The sequence below is a fragment of the Phymastichus coffea genome, unplaced genomic scaffold (genome assembly GCF_024137745.1).
Source record: "Phymastichus coffea isolate CEN01 unplaced genomic scaffold, Cenicafe_Pcof_1.1 PCOF00155, whole genome shotgun sequence".
Lineage (NCBI taxonomy): Eukaryota > Metazoa > Arthropoda > Insecta > Hymenoptera > Eulophidae > Phymastichus > Phymastichus coffea.
The window spans coordinates 296,555-318,787 of record NW_026706966.1 but is presented as its reverse complement, the minus strand read 5'-3'; the positions used below and the strand labels follow the sequence as shown (position 1 = coordinate 318,787).

At 36.3% G+C, this 22,233-nt stretch overlaps 6 protein-coding genes across 9 annotated transcripts; 4 read left to right on the top strand and 2 right to left on the bottom strand.

Annotated features, from left to right (window-relative positions):
* Positions 1 to 22: 22 nt before the first annotated feature.
* Positions 23 to 3,541, bottom strand: LOC131672645 (calcium release-activated calcium channel protein 1-like). Its single transcript, XM_058950022.1, has 3 exons — positions 3,174 to 3,541; positions 2,641 to 3,021; positions 23 to 1,064 (listed from the first exon to the last, which is right to left on the bottom strand). Exons 1-3 carry the CDS (start codon positions 3,336 to 3,338, stop codon positions 579 to 581), a joined length of 1,032 nt encoding a protein of 343 aa, XP_058806005.1. The 5' UTR covers positions 3,339 to 3,541; the 3' UTR covers positions 23 to 578.
* A 195-nt stretch (positions 3,542 to 3,736) lies between these two features.
* Positions 3,737 to 12,015, top strand: LOC131672646 (uncharacterized). Of its 4 annotated transcripts, none has more exons than XM_058950025.1 (4): positions 3,737 to 4,102; positions 7,949 to 8,200; positions 8,298 to 8,492; positions 8,791 to 12,015. In XM_058950025.1, exons 2-4 carry the CDS (start codon positions 7,964 to 7,966, stop codon positions 9,007 to 9,009), a joined length of 651 nt encoding a protein of 216 aa, XP_058806008.1. In that variant the 5' UTR covers positions 3,737 to 4,102; positions 7,949 to 7,963; the 3' UTR covers positions 9,010 to 12,015. The 4 variants fall into 4 exon arrangements, with proteins under 4 accessions (XP_058806008.1, XP_058806009.1, XP_058806007.1 ...); XM_058950026.1 differs by lacking the exon at positions 3,737 to 4,102 and adding an exon at positions 7,067 to 7,254 and having other exon boundaries at positions 8,845 to 12,015; XM_058950024.1 differs by lacking the exon at positions 3,737 to 4,102 and adding an exon at positions 7,067 to 7,266.
* A 406-nt stretch (positions 12,016 to 12,421) lies between these two features.
* LOC131672627 (uncharacterized) lies at positions 12,422 to 13,614 on the top strand. Its single transcript, XM_058949990.1, has 4 exons — positions 12,422 to 12,621; positions 12,760 to 12,856; positions 12,945 to 13,019; positions 13,090 to 13,614. Exons 1-4 carry the CDS (start codon positions 12,500 to 12,502, stop codon positions 13,525 to 13,527), a joined length of 732 nt encoding a protein of 243 aa, XP_058805973.1. The 5' UTR covers positions 12,422 to 12,499; the 3' UTR covers positions 13,528 to 13,614.
* A 193-nt stretch (positions 13,615 to 13,807) lies between these two features.
* Positions 13,808 to 15,325, top strand: LOC131672639 (TM2 domain-containing protein almondex). Its single transcript, XM_058950012.1, has 6 exons — positions 13,808 to 14,017; positions 14,201 to 14,259; positions 14,333 to 14,476; positions 14,588 to 14,709; positions 14,783 to 14,926; positions 15,020 to 15,325. The coding sequence occupies exons 1-6, from the start codon at positions 13,924 to 13,926 to the stop codon at positions 15,153 to 15,155; spliced, it is 699 nt and encodes a 232-aa protein (XP_058805995.1). The 5' UTR covers positions 13,808 to 13,923; the 3' UTR covers positions 15,156 to 15,325.
* A 60-nt stretch (positions 15,326 to 15,385) lies between these two features.
* On the bottom strand, positions 15,386 to 19,856 carry LOC131672637 (uncharacterized). The gene is made up of 7 exons (XM_058950009.1): positions 18,602 to 19,856; positions 18,233 to 18,531; positions 18,038 to 18,155; positions 17,877 to 17,966; positions 16,149 to 17,309; positions 15,587 to 16,075; positions 15,386 to 15,517 (listed from the first exon to the last, which is right to left on the bottom strand). Exons 1-7 carry the CDS (start codon positions 19,706 to 19,708, stop codon positions 15,437 to 15,439), a joined length of 3,345 nt encoding a protein of 1,114 aa, XP_058805992.1. The 5' UTR covers positions 19,709 to 19,856; the 3' UTR covers positions 15,386 to 15,436.
* LOC131672638 (integrator complex subunit 14) lies at positions 19,792 to 22,229 on the top strand. Its single transcript, XM_058950010.1, has 7 exons — positions 19,792 to 19,900; positions 20,180 to 20,372; positions 20,447 to 20,768; positions 20,835 to 21,046; positions 21,105 to 21,359; positions 21,444 to 21,779; positions 21,861 to 22,229. Exons 2-7 carry the CDS (start codon positions 20,196 to 20,198, stop codon positions 22,083 to 22,085), a joined length of 1,527 nt encoding a protein of 508 aa, XP_058805993.1. The 5' UTR covers positions 19,792 to 19,900; positions 20,180 to 20,195; the 3' UTR covers positions 22,086 to 22,229.
* Positions 22,230 to 22,233: the final 4 nt, after the last annotated feature.

Genomic DNA, 22,233 nt, shown 5'->3' with positions numbered 1-22,233 from the left:
TTTCATGTTTTTTTTCAGACATAACGCTGCTCCATTACTTAAGTAGATTAAAGTCTTTTATTTATAATAGATATCACATTATCGTTGTTACAATGACTGCTCATACGAAATGTTTATAAATCTCATCTAGACATAATTAACATCAACGACGTTTGACGGCACTTGTCAAAACGTTGGCCCGCATTTTCACTTGGAAAAGTGTTCGTTGTTGATCGCTTAACAAAGCAAATAAGGGTAAAAATACGAAGGTACAATGTCGGATTGGTCGAGAGGGTAAGTAGAAAAGAAATGCTCTGTCGACGAAGAAGAGAAAAATCCGCGAAAAATCCGCGTACGCAAAACTCCTAAACATAAACACAACTGGCGTCTCGACGCATCTCGACGATTAATGCGACGCTCGAATCTGTAAAATCAGCAGACGTTGTTTCGAGCACGACATCTTGCGTGAATAGCAGCACGCACAGCGCAACAACGAAATCTCGCAACAAGAATGATCATCGATCTGGTACTCGCGTGCTGTACAAGCAAGCAATTGAACGAAAGCAATTGAACGAAATTTAAGCGCTCGCTGCCGGTTGTCACACGTGACTCTGTCCGAGATTATCCAAATTCCTCTTGATATTCTCCAGCTCCTTCATGTCGCTAGCGGTCGCCTCGCACTTGTAGACGACGAGCGAATGGTAGAAGTGCACGGCGAATGCGATAAAGACGACGAGCACGGGTATGACGATAACGGTGCTGGCCGTCGCGGCGGTGAACGAGTAGTCCCAGAACTTCACCCAGCACAGGATCGCTACTTCGACGAGGAACAGGAACAAGCCAAGGACGGTTGAGAAGGCCCAGGCGAGCTCGATGAAGCCGCGCATACGCTCGTGCGGCGACTCGCTCACCAGGCGCGACACTTGCAGCTTGCTTATCGCCTCCACGTTCGGCAGCAGGTACGTGCTGATCATCAGCGCGAAGATGTGCACAGACACCAGCACCGTGGTGCACACGGCGAACATCACGAACAGCCATTCCGGCACCGCCGTCGGCTCGTTTATCTGCAGCTCCACCATCGCCACCTGCGGACAGTGCTCCCCTATCAATTTTCCAAATCAACGATATCCGAGTGCGTCTCACGCGCGCTTCCCTTCCGCTGCTTTCCCCAATCGAATCCCGCGGCTCGCAGCTGCACTCTCGTGCCTTGCGTAATTCCGCAAATGCGCGGATGACAGAGAAAGATTCGTCCGCGCAGAGGGATCTCGCGCGTCGCTCCCGAACGATTGGATAATCCGGCCGGCGACGTGGTTTTTTCGAAAACGCTTCCTACATACCGCGCTCGATGATTCAAGAGCTTTTGCATAATACGGAGACGTCGCGCGCGCGCGAGCGCCGATGCGCCTTTTATTTTTTCCCTCCTGTCATCGCCACTTTGCAAACATACTTGCGACGCTGTCGCTTCCTTTCCTCTTGTCGCGCTTCGCAAGGTGTGCCTCGTGCTGTCCCGTTCTATCGTCGCGCGCGACCACTCATTTTCAGTAATTTCTTCTTTAGTTCGTCGCCCGTGTCGAAGTAGCTTGCCCTATCCGACTGGCGCTAGTTTTCGCAGCCGACAACAATTTGACGGTCTTCATCGCGACAGACCGGCTCTGGCAAAAGCATTTTCGGCTCGATGCCCGACAATGAAATTTCGCGGCGATGTGCACGTGGTTGGCAGTCGTAGAAAACTAACGATTACACGTTACGTTGACAATTCACGTTTACGAGTGTACCGATTATCGCGTGATTCGTCGTCCTGCTTTTTTTTTCTTTTTCTTGAATATCCACGATAAAATCTCTTTTCTCACGATTGATTCTATTCTGCCTGAGCTCGCATGCCGAGTGGCGTTCGAACGAAAAGAAAATAAATTGCATAACGAACTTTTATCGCGACTGCGAGCAAATCAAATGGAAATCGAAGGCTTAAGATGGCTCTGAGGCAGCCGAAACTACTGATGCTCGCGACCTCGTGTATTTTATCGTTCAATTTGCGCGTGTCAATTATTTAGAAGCGTATGTTATCAGCACGGTGGCACGGCAAATATTAAAACATTGAAACATCAAATAAACGCGTCAAAATAGCGCATTATCAGGGCGATATCAGTGCGCACCAGACGGTCGGCTGTAGCTCTTGTGTACATCTATGATAAGGCGATGAGCAAAGTAAAATACGAGAAGGTTGGAAGGAATAGATTGAAATATACCATTGTCTGTGCATCGAATTCGAAGGTGTCGCAAGGGTACTCGCAATTGTCCTTAACCACGCGAAACATAAGATTGGCATGAAAGTAAATAACCATGCTACATTTGCCAGCGAAACTAGTTACCAGTAGACTGGTAATTACCTCACCTATTTACTTTTATATTGCCTGTAATTTCATTAATAAGCAACTCGGTTACTCACTTTCATGCCAAGCAAGCCAATATTTTACGTGCTCCGAAGAGTCTGGCATTGATCGCGGATTAATTTCGCAACCGCACATTTGCAGCGCGCAACGAGCGACGTTAGCGAATCGCGTGAAAAGAATGCCCACTGGACGCGGTTATGCCAGCAATGGCAAAGCCGAGCGTGGCATCCTCCACGACGAGCCGACAAATGAGACTCGTTGCCGAACGTACCATGGCGAAGCCGCTGAGCAGCTCGGACGTGGTCGCGGTAGCCTTGAGCTTGGCGCGGCACATGTGGAGCCGCCTCCACGACAGTCCCTCGGGGTTGTCCTGGTTCTCGGGGCCGAGGTAGGGCGCCTGCTGGCCGCCGACCGCGGCGCCGTTGCCGCAGGCGCAGCGGCACTGGCACCGCTGCGAAGCGGCCGTCAGCTTGCTCATGTCCACGGCGGTGTGGCGCCCGTTGCCGGCGCTGTTGCTGACGCTCCCGGCGCTGTTGCTGGTGTTGAGGCGGCTCCGCGGGCCGCCCAGTACGCCCTCGCTCTGCGTGGCCGCGTAGCTGGCGTCGGCGTTGTGGCGGTACGACAGCTGGCTCAGAGAGGTCGGCCGCGAGCGCTGCCGGCAGAAAAAGCCCCGTCACGCGCGCCGATCGCTCCCCTGATGGATCGTCGCGACTTGCCGCGGCTGCCTTGTTCGCGACACTTTGCGCCGAACCGACCCCGGGCAAGCGACGGCGAGCGGCCTCGGCAAGCAGGAACATCGCTCACGGCTTGATAAGCGGCGATCCTCCACACGGAGCTATCGATCTGCGTGGCCTTGCTCGCCCTGCCGGGTAGATCCTCGCTGGACGACGGCTTGGGGAACGGCCTCCTGGCGAAACGGTCCGAGCCGTCGGTCTGCACCTCCTTGCCCGCGCTCGACGTCGCCGACATGCTCGGCAGCTGGCTCGCGCGCCGCGAGGCTCAGTAGTCCACGCCGGCGGGGCTACCGACGCCGCCGTCGGCGGCGCGACTTCCCGGCGAGCTCCGCATCCTACCGCGCACTTTGCGAGCCGGTGCGCACTCGAGGCGACGCGCGCGCGCTCGCGCGTGACAAAGCGAGAGAGCAGTTGTCGCGACGGGTCGCGCGGCCGAACTGTTGCGCCAATGCCGCCTTCGCCGCTGCTCTACCTGGCCGCCGCGCGACCATCGTAATAACAATGCCGCACACACGCGAATTACCGCGCCGCAGTCCGCTCGCAGCGTAATAATAACCGGCCGACTCTCGAGCCCGTACGTACGTGCGTGTGCGTGTGCGCGCGTTTGTGTTGGAGAGGATGACCGACGAGAATGGAAGAAATAAGAGAGAAAAAAAGAGTCGAAGATTTCGCGGAGAGATCTCGCTGCTGGCGTACACGTGGAAAAGTTTCGGTCGACGGACGGTGGATAACGCGCGGGTGCGCGAGAGACGACGAGACGCGCGGCGCCGCGGTTTTCTTCTCGTTCGGCAAGATTGCGCGAAAGCGGACCGAGTGATCGACAAACGGGGCTCCTACGGCCCGCCAGTAATTTCGTTCGTACGACCGCAAAGCAATTAATTTACGTTTGTTCTCCGTGTCCTCGATAAAGCAAACAAGCGATCCGCTATGCGTACCCTCGTAACAGCAACACGCAGCAGCCTCCGTCGAGCGGTCTTATTGCAGCGAAAACTAAAAAAGGTACGTGTTTGATCAATTTCATGCTGACGTCTCGCGTTGTGCAAACGCGCGTATCCCAATGCAGCTCTCTTGGATTATTTATATCAGTGGAGTTTCCTTGCGCATAAAACTGGCCTCGATTACGAGAACCGGCTGAATAATCAGGGTGATACGGTGCGCTTTGAGCGCATTGTGCTGGCGCGATTGGCAGGACGGCTGGGACAAAATAGGCTCCAGTGATTGACGTTTCGAGTTTGCAGCTTTCGTGATACATAGCGCAACGTCGTAATTTTTTCACTTCCGGACGTGCGAGCGATTAAGGCCGGCGACAATGCGAACTGAAAGCACGAATCGGTGAAAATCGGTGTTCGGTCGTCGCGGTCGACACGGAGACCAGCTCCGCGCGGACGGTCCCTTCGGAAGCAGCGTACACGCGACGAAAATGAGACGCGAATATATGCGCGTGGCGCGAGGCTAAGCGACGAGCGAAGCATCGCGAAGAGTGAAAAGCGAAATTTACGGGCGCGCGACGTTGCTATCGGCGCGAGAAGTGACGCTAAATATTCCTTGTCTTTCGCGGCGCACAGAACAGGATGCGCGCCGGAGTAATTATGCAGGCAAATATTTGCTCGAATCGTAGCGCACCGCGCGACTTTATTGTCAGCTTCCGTTATTTTTACACCGAGCGCGATGCTCCGACGCGCTTTGCCTTGTGCAACTCCATAATATATCAAGTTATCTTGTCTTTACGAGGTGCCGCTTTTTCTTTATTTTTTTTGTTTTTTTCGAACGTCGCGTAATCACGTTTTGTCTTCTGACATAAAACAATTTCGCGCTCGTCGACGAGATGCTAGTTTTCCGTTGTTCGACGGCAATCAGCGGACTAAAGTTTATGTTCCCAAATTACGAATTACCGTTAAAAATTGAGGCGCTTCGCTTTGCTTTTCTCGTATGCAATATTTCCGTAAATATTCGAACGTTTTTTCCTCGTGCTGTTAAAATTAACGTTTAATTGATCCTAATTATACAATGCTCACTCGCAAAATTTCGAATGAAATTTCTAAGAACCGCGAGGAATAAGTTATTCTCAGCCGAGGTTCGGTCGTTTTTCGTAAGCCTGGGCCTAACGATCGTTAGTAAATAACGAGAACGAGAAAAAAAATTAGCTATATAACGATACGTCTCGGAACAGCTTCACCGTGATCGAAAACATTCGCAACGTTTATTTTGACGGGAAATTGAGCTTTGGAACGCACCGCACTTCTGCTCGACTGCGTGAAACTCGCGTCAATCTAAATTAACTGGACGGCAGAAAGACGGAGCTCACTTCCGTCGAGCGCATGAGCATATCGATCGAGGAATGAAAAAAGAAAAGCTGCAAAGTCAAATTTGCATATGCGACAGGGATTCGCCGCCCGCGCATTCATCACCGACTTTGCGGATCCCGCGGACACTAATTTATAGCCGTTGCGCAACCCAGCCGTTTTTTCCTTTCTTTTCGGTGAACGGCGCGTTGCTTTATGCACACCGACGACTTCAGCGTTTTCTTCCTCTTCCAGAACGTTGCTTCAAGTTTGTTTTCGCCATTGCGAGTTCTGTCGACGCTTATGTGGTATCGCAGGCATTCGATAAATCAAATGAAACACGGGCGGCAAGCTAAATTAGGACGACGAGAAGCGTTCGATTTATGAACCTTCCAGCAATATTATCCTTCCGAGCGGCTGATCAATAAAGCTAGTAGACCTATTTGAGAACGCGCATCGTTCAGTTGCCGCACGCTCTTAGCCTTTCGAAATCTTTCCTTTCAGGACGACCTCGTTAAAAACCATGCTTCGCTCGCCCGATTTAATCGGATCATTTTTCCGAGACGCAAACAAATCCGCATGCGTCGTTTGCTCGTGCACCCTCGACTAATGCACATAGATATATGACGATGATATCCGAGCACTACGAAAACACGTTTATAGATCGAGAGGCTCGAATTACTCGAAAAGCGCGAGTATCCGCGTCATCGTCGCGCAGCAGAAGGACCTTCGCGTGTGCCGATGCAACATATATATATATATACACAGTATCAATTGCGTGATGAGACTTCGATCTTCCGAAGCTTTTGTAAAGTTTCCGAATCTGAGGCCTGTTCAAAGCTTCAAACATTCTGATGTGCGTGTATACGAGTATTTAACTACTTTTCTTATCTGAAATTTCATTGGACTTCGATAAGCTCTGTCGGCAATCGTGTTCGGGAGTCTCACGGCAGATACACACGCTCAACTTAATTGGCATTGTGCGTGACTTAGTTACAGACGGAAACCCGATGCTTAACTGAGCAATCATAACGGTATCTTTTCCCCAACTTTAGAATTGCTATTCACTTTCCTTGCACGATAGATTTTCCTAAAAAATTTCTATTTCGCGTAGCATGCGAAATTCAACGAAGATGCAAAAGGAGCTTCGGTTCAACCTTTCGATTCCAAACCCATCGAACAACTGCGAAAGTTTAAAGCCGTTCGATTCGAAATTTCTACTTCAGCGATTGCCTGCAGATTACCCACGTGTCGCACCGCATACAGCGTGGCTTTTATTAGTTCAAGTACACAGCGCAAAGAGGATGACTGCACGCAAGTGCTATCGCTTACTCAACTTAAAAAAGAAGATGAAAACATAATTTCCTATAATTATCCGTGAAAAATTATTTCTGTGTAATCACGCGCAGAATTGTTTATGAAAAATAGTCGCGCGCGTAATTATATTGGCCGCGATGGTAACAACGGGTAATGACGTCAGAAAGCTTTTTGATGCACTTCAATAGAATGACAATATAAGTTCTATACCATCGCACAACTACATATAGATATATAATGTCGTCCCGCACGCGCACACCGTGCACCTGACCGACAAAGACAAATAGAACGAGACGCGCGCAAACGAGACTGACAAGGATGGAGCGAGTCTCGTGTAAGCGCGAGCAAGGCAGATACACACACAATCGCATCGCTTCGCTCTCTGTGTCCGGAGCGTTTGTGTTTGTATCCTAAATTACGCTCGCGCACGAAAATCTTTACAGTATTTCATTATCATGAGGAGGAACTTCGGCCCATTAACAACCTAAATACATACATACGTGATTGTTTACAATTTCATTGGAATCGCCTACTTATTTGTTTCTCTCTTGTGTGAGTTGCTGTGTATGTTGGATTTTTGTTATGGGATTGTTAGCTCTCTCGATTCGCGATTATAACCTTTCGCGCGATATGCAAATTACACCTAGATCTCTTTTTTATTTTTGTTCGTCTCACTGAATCCTGTTTTGTTTATGCATAATTCTTTCGAAATATCTTAGATTTATTTTTTTTTGGTATCGATAATACTCATAACTGTGTATCTCATCACATATCGGAGTGGGTATACATCGCAATGAGAGCCTCGATGGGTTTTCTATGAAGGTGTAATTTGTAGATATGAATAGGTATAGATAAAGACTAGGGTTAGGGATATTTGTATTAGTTTTACGTTCGATAAGTTCTATTTGTCTTTTTATCTCAAGAAAGGTGTTAAATTGCCTGTGATGGTTTTGCCATTGCCAGACTTCTCGTGTAATCGTTTAGTACTTGCAATGAATTCAACTTGCTAAATATGGAATATGTCCTCTGAATTGATATCATCAGTTAATTAGCTGGCAATAACTGCAAGGATATGACTCATTGCTAAGGTCACTTTCAGAGTGTAGAGTTGGTTTGATCAAAGTATATTTCTGTGCCTGATAAGCAACCTGAGTTTCTAGAATATATAGTGAATGGCAGTTTTGTAATATAGTTTATAAATTAAAATAAATTTTTTTCTAATCATTAATTAGTAATCATGTTTCAGAATAAATAAATCAAAATGCCTGAAAGTGGAGCAGTGTATCAGCCAACTACAGTAGGCTATTCCTATGATAATCGAGATGGTGGGCTTGGTATCAGACGAAGTTTTTCTAGAATCATGTCCAGGCACAAGTTCAGTACTAGAAACTGGTTTGAATGGGTATTAATGACCGTTGGAATTGCAGCAATTCTTGCTGGATTTACAACAATGATCATTAATCTAACCAATGACGAAGAAACAGAGACTCCAAAGAGGGTAATTTTAAATTCAGAAAAGAAAATATTACATTCTATTTTTTATTTTCTACTATTTTACAAAAACATGTCAATCTACAACTGCTTTTCATGTACAGGCTGATACTACAATTACTACTCCAAGAGACTCTACAACAGAAGTCAAGGAACATTCTAATGATTCAAGAGCTTCGATAGCTGGAGGAGCTGCTGTGATGTTGATTGGAATACTTTTGTGCCTTATCTGGGGCTATTTGCGATTCTTCCGTAATGGAAAGTCTCCCAGAGGTGGAATGACAAGTAACAGTGGTCAGGTATGTGTAGTTAGATGTTTTTTGAAATCTTCTCTATGAATTACTCTAAATTACTTTCAAGTAGTGAAAGTCTAATGCACTTCAAAGCTGTTTAAAAGTTTTCCAAATTGTTAAGGCATGATAATAAAGTTGAAGAAATGTAGTTACAATTTAAAAAGTAATTTAGAGCTTTTGAGTAGTTAGAAAAGTATTTGCTTTGATTAGCTTCAAAATTTTTGTTTTATTGCTACTCTTGCATCCCACCCCCTTTTATTTTAACCTTGTGTTATAACGCGCGTTGCTATTGAATATTATAAAGATGTTGGGCGGTTTGAATCCATCGACTGACTTGCTGGTGGGTTCCACTTCGCAGTACGGGCCAGTACTAACAGAACTACCAAGCCAGCTAAAGTCGAAGCAAGCAAGTAGTCTTGAAGTGTCTACTGCAATTCCAATGTCTGATCAGGAGGAAGAGACTCACACCTTGATGGATGAGAATACGGGTCCCAGTACCATCACCAGTCAAATACCAGGCTGAGTAAGAATCACTGCAGCAATTAGGCCTGGAGTGAATAGATTTCGCAAGGTCGATACTTTTTTTTCATTTTTTTCTTCACTGATGCGTATAAGCAGATAGTCAAAAATCAAGGATGGGTTTGTACGCTTTGAAAGCTAAGGAATGTCAAAGTAAGTGGATGTCGTACTTGTTTTAACTTGAGTTTTTGTATTGCATTTTTACACAAACTTTTTTCAGTCTTGATAACTTTTTTATAGAAGAGCATAAAAGTCTACATACTTTGCCTATGTAAACATTATTATGCCACTTTTGTTACTTGCTATCATTGGTAACAAGTGAAACAAGTGTAATTTTTTGTATAATTATATTTTTATTCATCATATAGTTACAAATGATATTTTAGATAGTTTATCAAAGTTTTATGATTTAAAAATATTTAACGTCAAATATATTGATGTTATGATCATTCCAATTTACGTTATTTGAATGATTTGATCAACATATGTTTTATGTACATACATATACATGCACTTAATTTTGTATGCATATAAATTGTAATAGCCTCTTCTTATTAATTCCTTTATGTATATAGAAATTCTTAAATTTGATTAGGTTTGTGTTAGTTTTCATTATTTTATATATATGCTTCAGTAAACATACTCAGAGGTTTCAAATATTCGTAATTTTTGCTTGGTAAATTGCAATTACAAGCTTTCCAAAATTATTACTAATTTGAAATTTAAGTAGTAGATAACCCATCCTTGGTTTGATTTTTTAATAATGTACTGATAAAAAAATTCATTTAGTTATACACCACGTGATTTTTTATCATAATTTGTATTTTGGGAACTTTTATTTTAAGAATAGCTGAAGAAACAACTTGAGCCTTCAATAAGTATGCCTGTAAATAGAAAAATATATCTAAAACTTTTAACTAATTGACTTTTTCATGATCTGCAAAAAACAACACTAGCTTATGCAACGTATAACAGATAGAATAAAAGTAACAAAATAAGCGCGAAACCGCCGTTACTTCAGAAACAAAAGCGACACTACTCGATTCATTTTTATTGATATTTTATTTCTTTTTTACGTAAAATAATAAGGCGACGATGCAACATCAAGATTTATGAAGTCTCTTTAGTGTGCAGAGAACGATCGTAATCTATATTATCCACGTATTTTCAATTATACATAAAAATACATGTAGATCTCAAGTATCTTAAGCTGCGATCAAACAGACACGATTTTACAATTCCGATATATAAAAACAACAAGGCGAGAGAAAAAGAAAAACCGATTGTAGAGAATATATTTTTAGACCGTGAGATGTAGGTTTGCGGAATGATAGGATGGAAAAGGAATAAAGCATTAAGAATATAGTTTCAAATATTTATTCTTTGAGTCGCGAGGAGAGAATATATCTCACTCATCACACTGATCGACGACGTTGGCTCGACTTTTAGCGTATCTTAGAAACATACATACACCGCTAAATACCAAGAACATAAATAGAAAGTTTTACATTTTAGTCAAGTTCGCGAGTTAAAGTCACATTATAATATGGCAGAGAGCTGATATACAATAATGCTGTAGTATGATCGAGAGGGGTTAATTGCACACTTATAAAGTTGAGCTGCGACAATCAGGGAAATGTTTTTGTCGTGTGTATAACGTAAAAAAATATGATCGCAACGAATTTTTGCAACATAATATTATTACACTAATCAAGTGGTATTCTCTCGTATTATTGCTAAAAAATTAATATACAATATATCGATTGCCTAATATCAGTATAAGAAGTATATAAAATAATATAGCTTTTGCATTTATCATATTTCATGATGAAAAGTATTTAAAAATTAACTTAATATGAATACTATATATTAACATTCAAGTATAGAATTCCCTGTTAGAGCCCAACTCCATCTTCAAAAGAGTTAACAGAAAGAGTCAAAGTCAAAAAAATAATAATCACGGTGCTCGCAATCATGATATAAGTATAACGTGACTGAGCAATAAATAAACAAATGTGCAATGAAGGTTAGGAAGGTTATGTCGAGACAAGTACAATTTATTTGATGGTTGTATATGAAAACGAGAATCTTACTTGCGTTTCAATACGCATCACAATTATTCACGTTTAGTTTATATAGCTTGTAATAAGAATGTATTTTTATTTTACAATTTTTACCATTTACAATCATCTCATTGTATTCTATGTATTATTTGGAACTGTCCACGAAAGTGCAGATTCTAAAAATTTATAATTGGCTTATAACGATGAGTAATAATTATTGTAATCTTGAAAAAAAAACAGTAGTTCTTCCAATTCGGAGTTCCTAAATTCAAATTACTTACACGTACGAGCAAAACGCTCGTGCGACAATACGAATTTGCCAAAACATATGTATTTTCGTACAGATCGTTTACTTAGAGTGTGTAGATTAATAAATTGGAATCAAGTTTGTTGCCAAATTACTTGAAAATTAGCTATTGGCTTTCTGCGAGAATATCATATTCGTTGCATTTATACTCCTAATATAATTCCTTTCATGTTTAAGTGTGTTTGTACTTCAACTGTTATATTGCACAAATAACACCGAAAAAAATTCGATTACAGACATGATTTGATAATTTTTCGATTGAGCATCGTTACAAAAAAGCGTAAGCAATGTTTATACTTAAGTAAGTACTTCAATTGGCGTAACGCATTTATATATTTAATGATATATATATATATGCATTGAAATTTTCAACTTAAGAAAATTAAATAGCACGCATTCTGCGCGCATGTATACTTAATAAAACAATTCCAGCCACAGGCGGTACAACTATATTATGATTTGGTCACTCCGTCCATTTTTGTAAAATCGCCGATTGAATTGCACATTTATAAACATTTATAATTTTGATATATATAAATCACAATTCAGATATATTGTTTTGTCGGCATGTTATTTGTATTTTACTTTTTATTATCAGTTCTGTATACTATTACATTTGGAAAATACGAAAAAAAAAATAAACGACTGAAATGTATGTATCCCGTTGTTCTTTTATTTCTAGAGAACCTTCGTACAAGTGAAATTAACACAAAGATCAAATATGTTTGATCTTTTAAAATGTGTACTTCGCCGATAAGCATTTTATTAATTGGCAGACTTGTATAATTTATTATTTTTATGTTAAAAAATTATATAAATTAAGTAATAGAAATTCAATTAAACGAATAAATTTAAAAAAAAGTATGAAGTCGACATCCATAAAATTAACAAAATGAAATTTAATATAAAATAAACAAAGCCAATCTTTTCCTTACGCTCAACCCAGAAACATACCATTGAGTATGAGTCCTTGATCGGCGTTAGGACATATTAGCGCTGATACGAAGAAAAACAAATGCCCATGTGTGCATATGAATCAGTCTCATTCTGGCAGTGCAGCGTGACATCCAATCACAGCAAGCCGTCTCAGGTCGCACTCGAAGTTATCTGAATTCCTCAAAAGCATGGACCCGACAAGTTACGAAGAAAATACATCACTAACGAACACGTGCGCCCAAGATGTGAACAACGCATTACAAGACGGTCTGCCAGAAATTCCAGTGGAAGTAATGATTAGTAAACAGAAGTAATTAGGATTTCAATTTTTTTTTTCTCTGAAAGTATATTTTCGATTTTAGTTTTCATTTTTAATTAAATTTTTTTCTGTATCTGTCATTTAAGAATATTCATTTTCCGTAGAATAAAACATTCTTTTTTGTTCTAGAACATCTAAAGCAACATCAGAACAGAAGGAATTAATGTTAGAATTTATTCAAGAAAATCCTGAAATGGTGACACACAGTAGTACGGTAGAAAATGAAGTTAGTATAAATTTCTGTACTAAGTAAAACAATAATTAACAAGATAAATGTTCAGAATAAATTAATTTTTTTATTTTTCTCTTTGCAGAGAAATTTGTGGGAAGATTTGACAGAAAAGTTGAATATCCTCAAACCTGAAAAAACACAGGAAAATTGGAAAGCTGTAAGTAATAAATCACGTAAACTATAGAATACAGATTTTTTAAATTTCACTGTATTTTTTATGATTGTAGGCTTGGTACAGATGGCAAGTTTCTGTGTTCAAACGCTCTGAAACATCATTACATTGTTTGGATATAAAATTGAAAAAGTTTTTAACCCAATTGAAAAGTGATTGTGATGGAAAAATGCTTGTCAGTCAAACCAAACCAAAAAAAAAGTTAAATATTGAACAGATTGAAACTATTCTTAAAGATATTGAGAAAGAAAAATATAGTCTTCATCTTGAGATAGATGAAAATGAAATCAGTATTCAGAAATTCAAAAGTGTTGTAAAACATCTTGAAAATGACAATCTTATAAGACACAAAAGAATGAAAAAGCTCAATGAACGTAAAATGTATTTGAACACTAAACGAAGAAAAATTCAAGAAACTGAAATAGAGAATATTGAAGTTCTTGAAAAGCAACTTTTAGATATAGACAAACAATTGGCAGAAAGTGATATGTAGTTTATTTTTAAGTTAAGGATAGACTATTAATTTTAGAATTAAGATATACGAATTAATCTTTTTATTTTACTGAAAATATTTATACATATTTTTGAATGATTGTGTTAGAAATTACAATTTTATGGTAAATTATAAATATAATCATTTAATACAATTGATTTTTGAAAAATAATTATAACCTGTATTTTGATTTTTCAATTCAAATCTTGAAACCATATATATATATATATATATATATATATATATATATACACACACACGTATACTTTAGCTGAAAAATCCAACCTGACATGGGATTATATTTTGATCATGAGGCTGCTTCATCTCCTCGCTACATGTTTATTAACTTTGGTTTATTTCTTCCCTATTCATATGTAAAACAGGGCTTTTGTCGGCATGAATGTAGTGAGAATCAATACAAAAAATGTAGTTTACTTAATTATAGCTATTCTTTCTACGTCTGTCAGAGAAGCTCATATGGACTATGGTGGTAAGCTAAGCATAACCTCTACAATTCCAAAACATTCATTTATTTTTTCGATATATATTATTATTCAAAACAATAGTAAGATTTTAAAGAAACAAACTCTTTTGCTAATCGAATTTTTATCACGTATTATAATAAAATTCTAATTGTTTAGCGTTTTATTTGGATTTCACTTTTAACTTTCAGACACTATATCCAATTATGCTTCAAATAATAACTCAACTCCTGCTTATACAACTAAAAAGGTGAAAATACTGCTTACTATTATTGCTTATTTATCCTGCAATATAGTCTGATTTATTATTTTACAATTTTTAGGAAGACTTATCAAATATTTGTCCTGCAGGGAATTTTTGTTCTAAGTTGAGTGCTGAATGCTTATTATGCACATTAAATCATAAATGTAATTATGGAGTTACTTACCAAGCAAATTGTACTGTATTGAAACAAATTGATTGTGTGGTAAGAATTGTTTAATGCTTCTTTTATATTTATAAGTATATTTAGTTAATTATAAAAGTTATTTTTATTGTTGAATACTTCCAACTCTAAGCTATATAAATAAATTTACAGGGTGACACTAATTTTGCTAAACCTTACATTTGTCGTTATTGCTACCAAACTGACCACTGGGAACATGATTGTCTCCAAAAGAATTCTTGTAGTTCTGTGGCTTCACCTCAGCAATACTATAGGTTGATATTGAAAAATATATTCAATTTGGTACTATTGTATAAAATTCTACTAAATGCAATATAAATGTTTCAGAACAAACTGCACTGTAAAAAGTGATATTCTGTGTTTAGGAAAGAGAAGATTTTTAAAAAATTTACGATGTAACTGGACTGGTGGTTATAGGTGGTCCACTGCTCTAATTTTGAGCATCACACTTGGAGGCTTTGGTGCTGACAGGTAAAAAACGTCAATCACTTTTCAAATATAGTATCATCGTTAATTATTGCTATATAAACATTGTCAAACATAAAAATTCATTTGTTACTAAAGGTTTTATTTAGGCCATTGGCAAGAAGGTATTGGTAAACTGTTTAGTTTTGGTGGACTTGGAGTGTGGACTCTAATTGATGTGATGTTAATATCCATGAGGTATTTAGGTCCAGCAGATGGATCATTATATGTTTAAATTTAATCTTGATTTTACTGAATGTATATAAAAAGTATTATAAATGTTATTTATGTGCACTGTAAGTTATAGAAATTTCTTTTATCATATATAAGTAGGGCAAATTAATTTTCATAAAAAACTTTTATAAAATGTTGTAAAATCTAGTTTAATACATTACTTTGCCATCATATCCATGAGTTAACAGTCACACACGTTTTTTATAATCACTTATCCTCTTGACATGTATATACATTTGTAGTTTTTATTAACAATCACTTTTCAAACTATTGTTTGAAGGTTTAAATTTTATTTTCATAAACTTGCTCCTGAACAATAGATAGAATTTTATCAGAATTTGTAGTTACTAGATCGCCTGGAATCTGTGAAAAAAATGAATTATATAGCTGGTTTTTCATATTATAAATTAAACATCAGTAACTAATAAGTACCAAAATATGATGAAATTTCAAATAAGTAAGTAGTCTTAATTTCAGTTGCATTAAACCATGAGGAATTGAAGTATTACGTAGACATGTGGAGTTATTTAATAAATCAATATGATATAAGCTAAAAGATAAATTTATTATGATGTTCACAGTGAGTAAAAATATAAAAGCAGAGAAACCATAATGAATGTACCATGTTTCAGTTACCAAGGATATTCCTGGTATTTGTAAACCTTTTACTGGGCAATGTATTAATATACCTTCAACAATATTCTTTTCAATTAAAATGTTTAAAATTTTTGCCACAAAATTTACTTCTTCAGGCACTGTATAGGTAACCTGTATTTGTTTCTTTAAAATCACTGGAATATCCAAGTCCATTTCTATACTTATTTGCTGTATAAGCAAATGTAAACGGGATCTAATTTTCCAATGGAATTTATCATAAAAAATTGGTTCAAAAACACTTTCTGTAAAACAATTTTCTAGAATCTAATGAATTCAAAATCATTGCTATAACTCAAATACATTAAAATTCATAAAATTATTTGAGATTTTAAATTACCTTAGGGCTCCAGCATTCAAGTATATGTAAACTTAACAAACTGTTCACCAAAAGTCCTACGTTTTCTTTATTTTTTAATTCCTCTAATCGTTTCTCTATAACTTTTAATAACATTAATTTTTCATCTCGTTCTATAGAGAAACCTAAATGACTAATGCTCCATAAAAATCTGTCTAAATCTTTCAGTCTCAAATTCCTTCTATTCTGTGCAATGGTTTGCATACAGTCTCTAATTAAACGAGCTGTTACAACAGGTTCATTTAAAAGAGCTTCAGCATATAAACTCAGAATGTGAACAGTTGTTGTGATATTGAATGGTTTTATCTGACTAAGAATAACATTACTTAAGTTTGTTAAATTTAACTGACTAGTTGGTTTGCTGAGGCGAATAACTTTGCAGAGAGGAACAAGTAAAATGCTGTTAGATATCAATTCTTGTGATTTTTCACTTAAAAGATCTTCTAGTACTCGACATTGGCTTTGATTAAGTTTTACAGACGATTTGTAAAATGCCTCAGCAGTTATACATTTTTCAATTAAATCCATGTATTTGATGTCTGGCAGAAAGAGTTTTAAATACTCTATATAACTTTTAGCTTTATCTTTTTTTAATGAAATGAAAAATAAAAGCTGTATTATTTCTTGATGACTTAATAATTCACATTCTAACAATTGAAATAATATATCCATGGAAGTTTCATAAAACTGAGTTTTTGTCAATGTATTGTAAGTAAAAATTTTCAGCAATAAACTGAGTAACATAAAAATTTCTGAATATGTCAATGAATCAATTAACTTGAGACACTTGTGATCAATTTCATTAACGATTTCTTGCCTTATTTTACATCCATTAGATAAATAATTTATTTGTTGGTGAATAAATTGAAATTTTTCTTGACTGAAATTATTTTTATTGATTTCTTTCTGGAGTTGAGCAGACACTGCACACTGCTCTGATACCTTTCTAGCATCATCTATATTTTGGAAATAATTAAGAATTTTATATTGTAGTGATGGTTTGTATCCAAATCTAATTGAATAATGGCATGTTAAAGGTTTACTAATGAATGTGTTCTTGATAAATAATAATTGAATAATTTTCAACATGCTTATGATTTTTCTCGTCATACTGTCATACTCTTGCATGAATTTTGGTAGAATCAGTTTTATTTAAAAACATATAATTAAATTACATGTCGATGAGTTTAATTTTAATAATCAAAATGTTTTATTTTTAAAAAACACGTATGCTAAGTTTGCATATTGTTAGACGAATCTATGCTCAACATAACCTCCAGTTTTTTCACAGATTATATATATGTGTATATATATATATATATATATAGTATATGAATACACACACATAAAACGACGAAGAAAAACGGGGAAATGGTTGTGACCTGTAGTGTTAAAAATAGAATTTTAAATCAAAGAAAATTAGTTTTATAAAGAAATAAATTTAGTTTCCATAAAAAATACATATAATTTATTTAAAATTTATTTTTGCACTTACTTATATAAAATATAAACATGCAAACAAATAAATACTTTCAATAACGTGTTAATTTACAATTTATACACATTTTATTAAATGCGAATCAGGCATGGTAATCGAAGCATTAGATTTCTATACATTATGAAACATTTTTAATCAATATGATGATCATGAATCCCATTTCCTTTTTCTTGCAACTTATACGAAGTTAGATTTACATCTTCCTACCATACGTGACGAAATGTCGGGGCTTGGCTATAATTTATTTTATCTGTAATAGTCTGCAAAACTTTTTGTGGCTTTTTCAATAAATTTTCTTGTATCTAAAAAATCACAAATAGTTATCAAATTGAGAAAAAAAATTTTAGCATAACATCATTAAGCAACTACTTACAAGGATATACCGTATCTGCAAACGATGTAAAAGACGTAATTTTAAGTTCATATAACCATGAGGAACATTTGTATTCTTTAGACACGATACGTTATCCAATATATCAACATGGTATACCCTAGATAGCAAAAATTAAAAATATATTTAGAATCATCAAAAAATTATACTTAAAAACCATCTTATAAAATAACTTACATATCCTTAATTCTTAAAGTAACTCCTGGTATGAATAATGCTTCTATTGGACATTCTATGTTGACAGAATCGACTATTTTGTCATTAATAAGTTGCTTACAAATTTCTTCAAGTTCAATTACATTCATAGAAGGTGTAACTTTAGTTACTATTGGTCTATTAAGTGACTTTGGAGTTTTTATTTTCATTTCAAGATTTATTTGTGTTATAAGGAGTTTCAATCTTGTCTCAATTTTCCAGAGATATCTGTTGTGATAGATTGGTTCAAAAACATAGTCTCGGAAACTATTGAGTAATACCTGTAAAAAATCAGTAGAATTTAAATTTCCTTAAACTAGCTGTAAAAAAATAATTTACATGCCATCTTACTTTCTTACTCCAGCACTGCAGTACATGTAAACATAGGAGATCACCAACAAATAAGCTTAAATTTTTTATTTTTTTGTACTCTTCATACCTTTTCTCTACAATAGTCTTAAAAACTATTTTGTCCTTTGAGCTCAAAGTTAAACTCAAAATACTTAAACTTCTTATAAATTTACTAATATCATATAACTCCAACTGGAAAGTGTTACATTTCAAATCTTCTTTGAGTGCTTCAATTCCTTCTTTGACTAGTATATCAATTACTCTTGGTTCAAATAATAAAGCTCTTGAATATAAACTCAACATATTAACTAAAATTTTAAAATTCCATGGTTCCTCTGCATAAACTATTGCGTTAGTTAGTTTTTTGAAAGTCAATACTTCTTTTGTACTTATCAATGTTAATGCTTTACATGCTATAATTAACAAATGTGGTTCTTTTTTTAGTGCTTCAAATTGGTCTTCTATAATTTTTTCAAATTCCTCAGATTCAGAGGGTGTAAATTTCACATTAACTTTAATAAAACAATCTGCAACCACACATTTTTCAAATAAAGAGAGTTTTTTAATATCTGTTAAATGAGGTCTTATATCGCCAATGTAACATTGTGCCATTTCTTTATTAAATGACATGTAAAATAAAAGCTGTATTATTTCCTTATCATTTAATGTTCTATTCTCTACAGCTTCAACTAAATTAGATATAGCTTTCTCATAAAAATAAGTTATCTGTATTCGATTAGAATACACCTGATGAAAGTTATACAATAAATCAAATATCTGATATGGTTTTAGCACATGTACAATGGAAAAACATTTGCTGTCAATATCATCCAAAATTGCATTTCGTAGCACTTCATCGTTAGTATTTTGCACTTTTTTGAAATCACTGTAAACAGTTTCCAACGTTTTCTGTGCTCTTGGGAATAAACTATCAAAACATTCATCTGATAATTCAGATGTGTATTGCAAAGGTTTTTGTAGTTCTGATGTAGATTTAAAATATTTCAACGTTCGACTCTGAAAAGATTCAGTGCACAATGTTTTGATGAACTTACGATAAGTATTTACACAAGCAGTACATCGTAACAAATATACTGATCTTAACATGATGATTCTTGATGTTATAATCTTTTAACAAATACAACTTGTACTTGTATTACAATGTTGTTTGTTAATTAGTTAAATTTGTAAATTGTACGGACCTCATCGAAAATATAAATGAGAAAATATAACCTACAAATTTAATCAGCATGGGCAGCGATTATACAGCGATCACGTCACTATATATGTAGCGTGGTTGTAAGTATAGTTCAGTTAGTCAGTTTGTGTACTTTGTGTTAAATTGCAAATAATGTTTAGTGTACTTTGTTTAGTTATGAAAATATATATTTTTTAAAACTTGATTATGCTCAAAAATTAAAAAACCTTATGTAATCTTGAATTCAAGCAATCTAAGTTCACGTATTCCGAAATCGCTACAATATAGTAACGATCGCACAGTGTATTCTATAACCTTACTATCAACAATGTTAATATAGCGTTATAGTATTGAACTTTATTTTTTCGACATAATTAAAGGAAAAACAAAGTAAACATGCCAACTGTAATAGCTTTGGACGTTTCGTTGTCTATGCGTAAAACAGTTGCTGGTGGAACAGTGGGAGAAGGTTTACACAGTGAACAATTAACAACACATCATCTAGCTGTTCTTGGAATAAATAATATTCTCAGTTATTTACAAACCCACTCAAAACTTGAATTTGTTTCTCTAGTAAGATTGTGACATTCAGATTTATTTTGTTTCATATGCTGATATTTCAAGCAAAATTTTTGAATAAATTTCAGGTACTATTTTCATCACTGTATGAAGTTGTTTGTCCTTTCACTCGAGACTATGAGTTAATAAGAAACAAATTGCAGTGCATTGATGAATGTGATAAAACTTGCATAGAAACTGCCTTATACAGCATAAACAATATTTTAATTTCTGAGTGGGGTAACTCAACAGCATGCCAAGTAATTTTAATTACTGATGGCAATCCTGGAGTTGGACCTATGTCTTTGGGTGATTCATTGAATTCTTTGAATTTCCCTAGAGAAAATCCATTCCCATTGCCATTTACCTATCCTGGAAAGTTGACACTTGTTTGTTTAGCAAATGCATCAGGTAGAGACAGAATTGTGTCAAATTATATAAATTATATATTAAAATATTAAATTTTTTTTTTCAAAGATCCAAATTTTATCAACTCATTACCACTTTACCAAAAGCTAGTTGATCTAGCTGGAAATGATAGCATACTTTTGGTTCCTGAAGGACAACTTTCAAAATCTTCAGTTACAAATTGCTTTAAAAAACTAGCCGAAACAAATTATATATCATTCCAAGGCTATCTAAAGTGTGGGCACCTTGGATCTAGAGTGTCATTGTCACCACCACCAACTGTAAGTTCAGAGTTTCAGCAAAAAATTATATATCATAAAAATGTATTTTTCATTTCAGCCTCATAGTCGAAAAACAGATTTTGAATTTATGCCTGGTTTAACAATCTCAAAAACTATTGAAATTTGTGGTTTTATATCAGTAGCAGATGTAGGAAGTCCAACCTCTATATCACGACATTTGGTTTTACCTTTGTTGACTGAGAAAACATCCAGTATGCAAGGTGTTTCTTTAGAAGAAGATTCAGACATAGAAGATATTACAGATGAAGGGAAATTGCCATCTTTTTGTGTTCTATTGCATGGTGCTTTGAAGGTGCTAATATTATTTATTATATATTGAAAATTTTTTATTGTTTTAATTAATTTCTTTTACCTTACATAAAAACATTTAAATTAGGTTGAAAATATGGCAGCACTATGCACATTAAGTACTGATTGGTACGGTTTTATTTATTCCTGGGCAGATACAAAAAAGAAATCGAACCTAATGTTGACCGTTTTAGAGCCTGGCACAGACGTAGTTCCATGGCTTGGTAATTTTCGCAATTTAGGTCCGTTTGAGTCGTCAAGTAAAAACAGTGAGGTCTCTAATTTTCCCGTGAGACCAGCAGAAAAAAGAAGCTACTCACAGAATGCGCCGTCATGGATTCGACAGGTTGGCTTGCAATCGGATATTCAGAAAATTCTTAGGCACGCAAGAAAGCTTCCGGAAAAAACGCAAAACTTCTACAAGGTATATTTTTTATATATTAATAGAGTGTATTTGATTTTATAAAATAGTTTAATGTCATTTTATCATTAATAACATCTCAAGGAACTGAACAGATTGCGACGCGCAGCTCTATCTTTAGGTTTCATTGAATTACTAGAAGGTTTGGCTTTGATTTTTGAGAGAGAATGTACACTGCTACCGCCAAATCTGCATCCCGACTGCACAATACAAATGGGTCATGTTGCCGATATGCTACGGAAGCCTTATTCACGTGAACTCAAAAATAATATAACACCAGTTAGAACAAAATTCACACCTGGGGATTAAGCTAAGTAATTTAATTGATTGAAATTAAAATATACCAAAGTGCATTGATGTACGATTGATTTATAAACAATTAGAATGATACTTGAATGTAAATAGTTTTGACATTTGTTAATATTCAATATTCAAAAATATTTTTTTTAAGTGTATA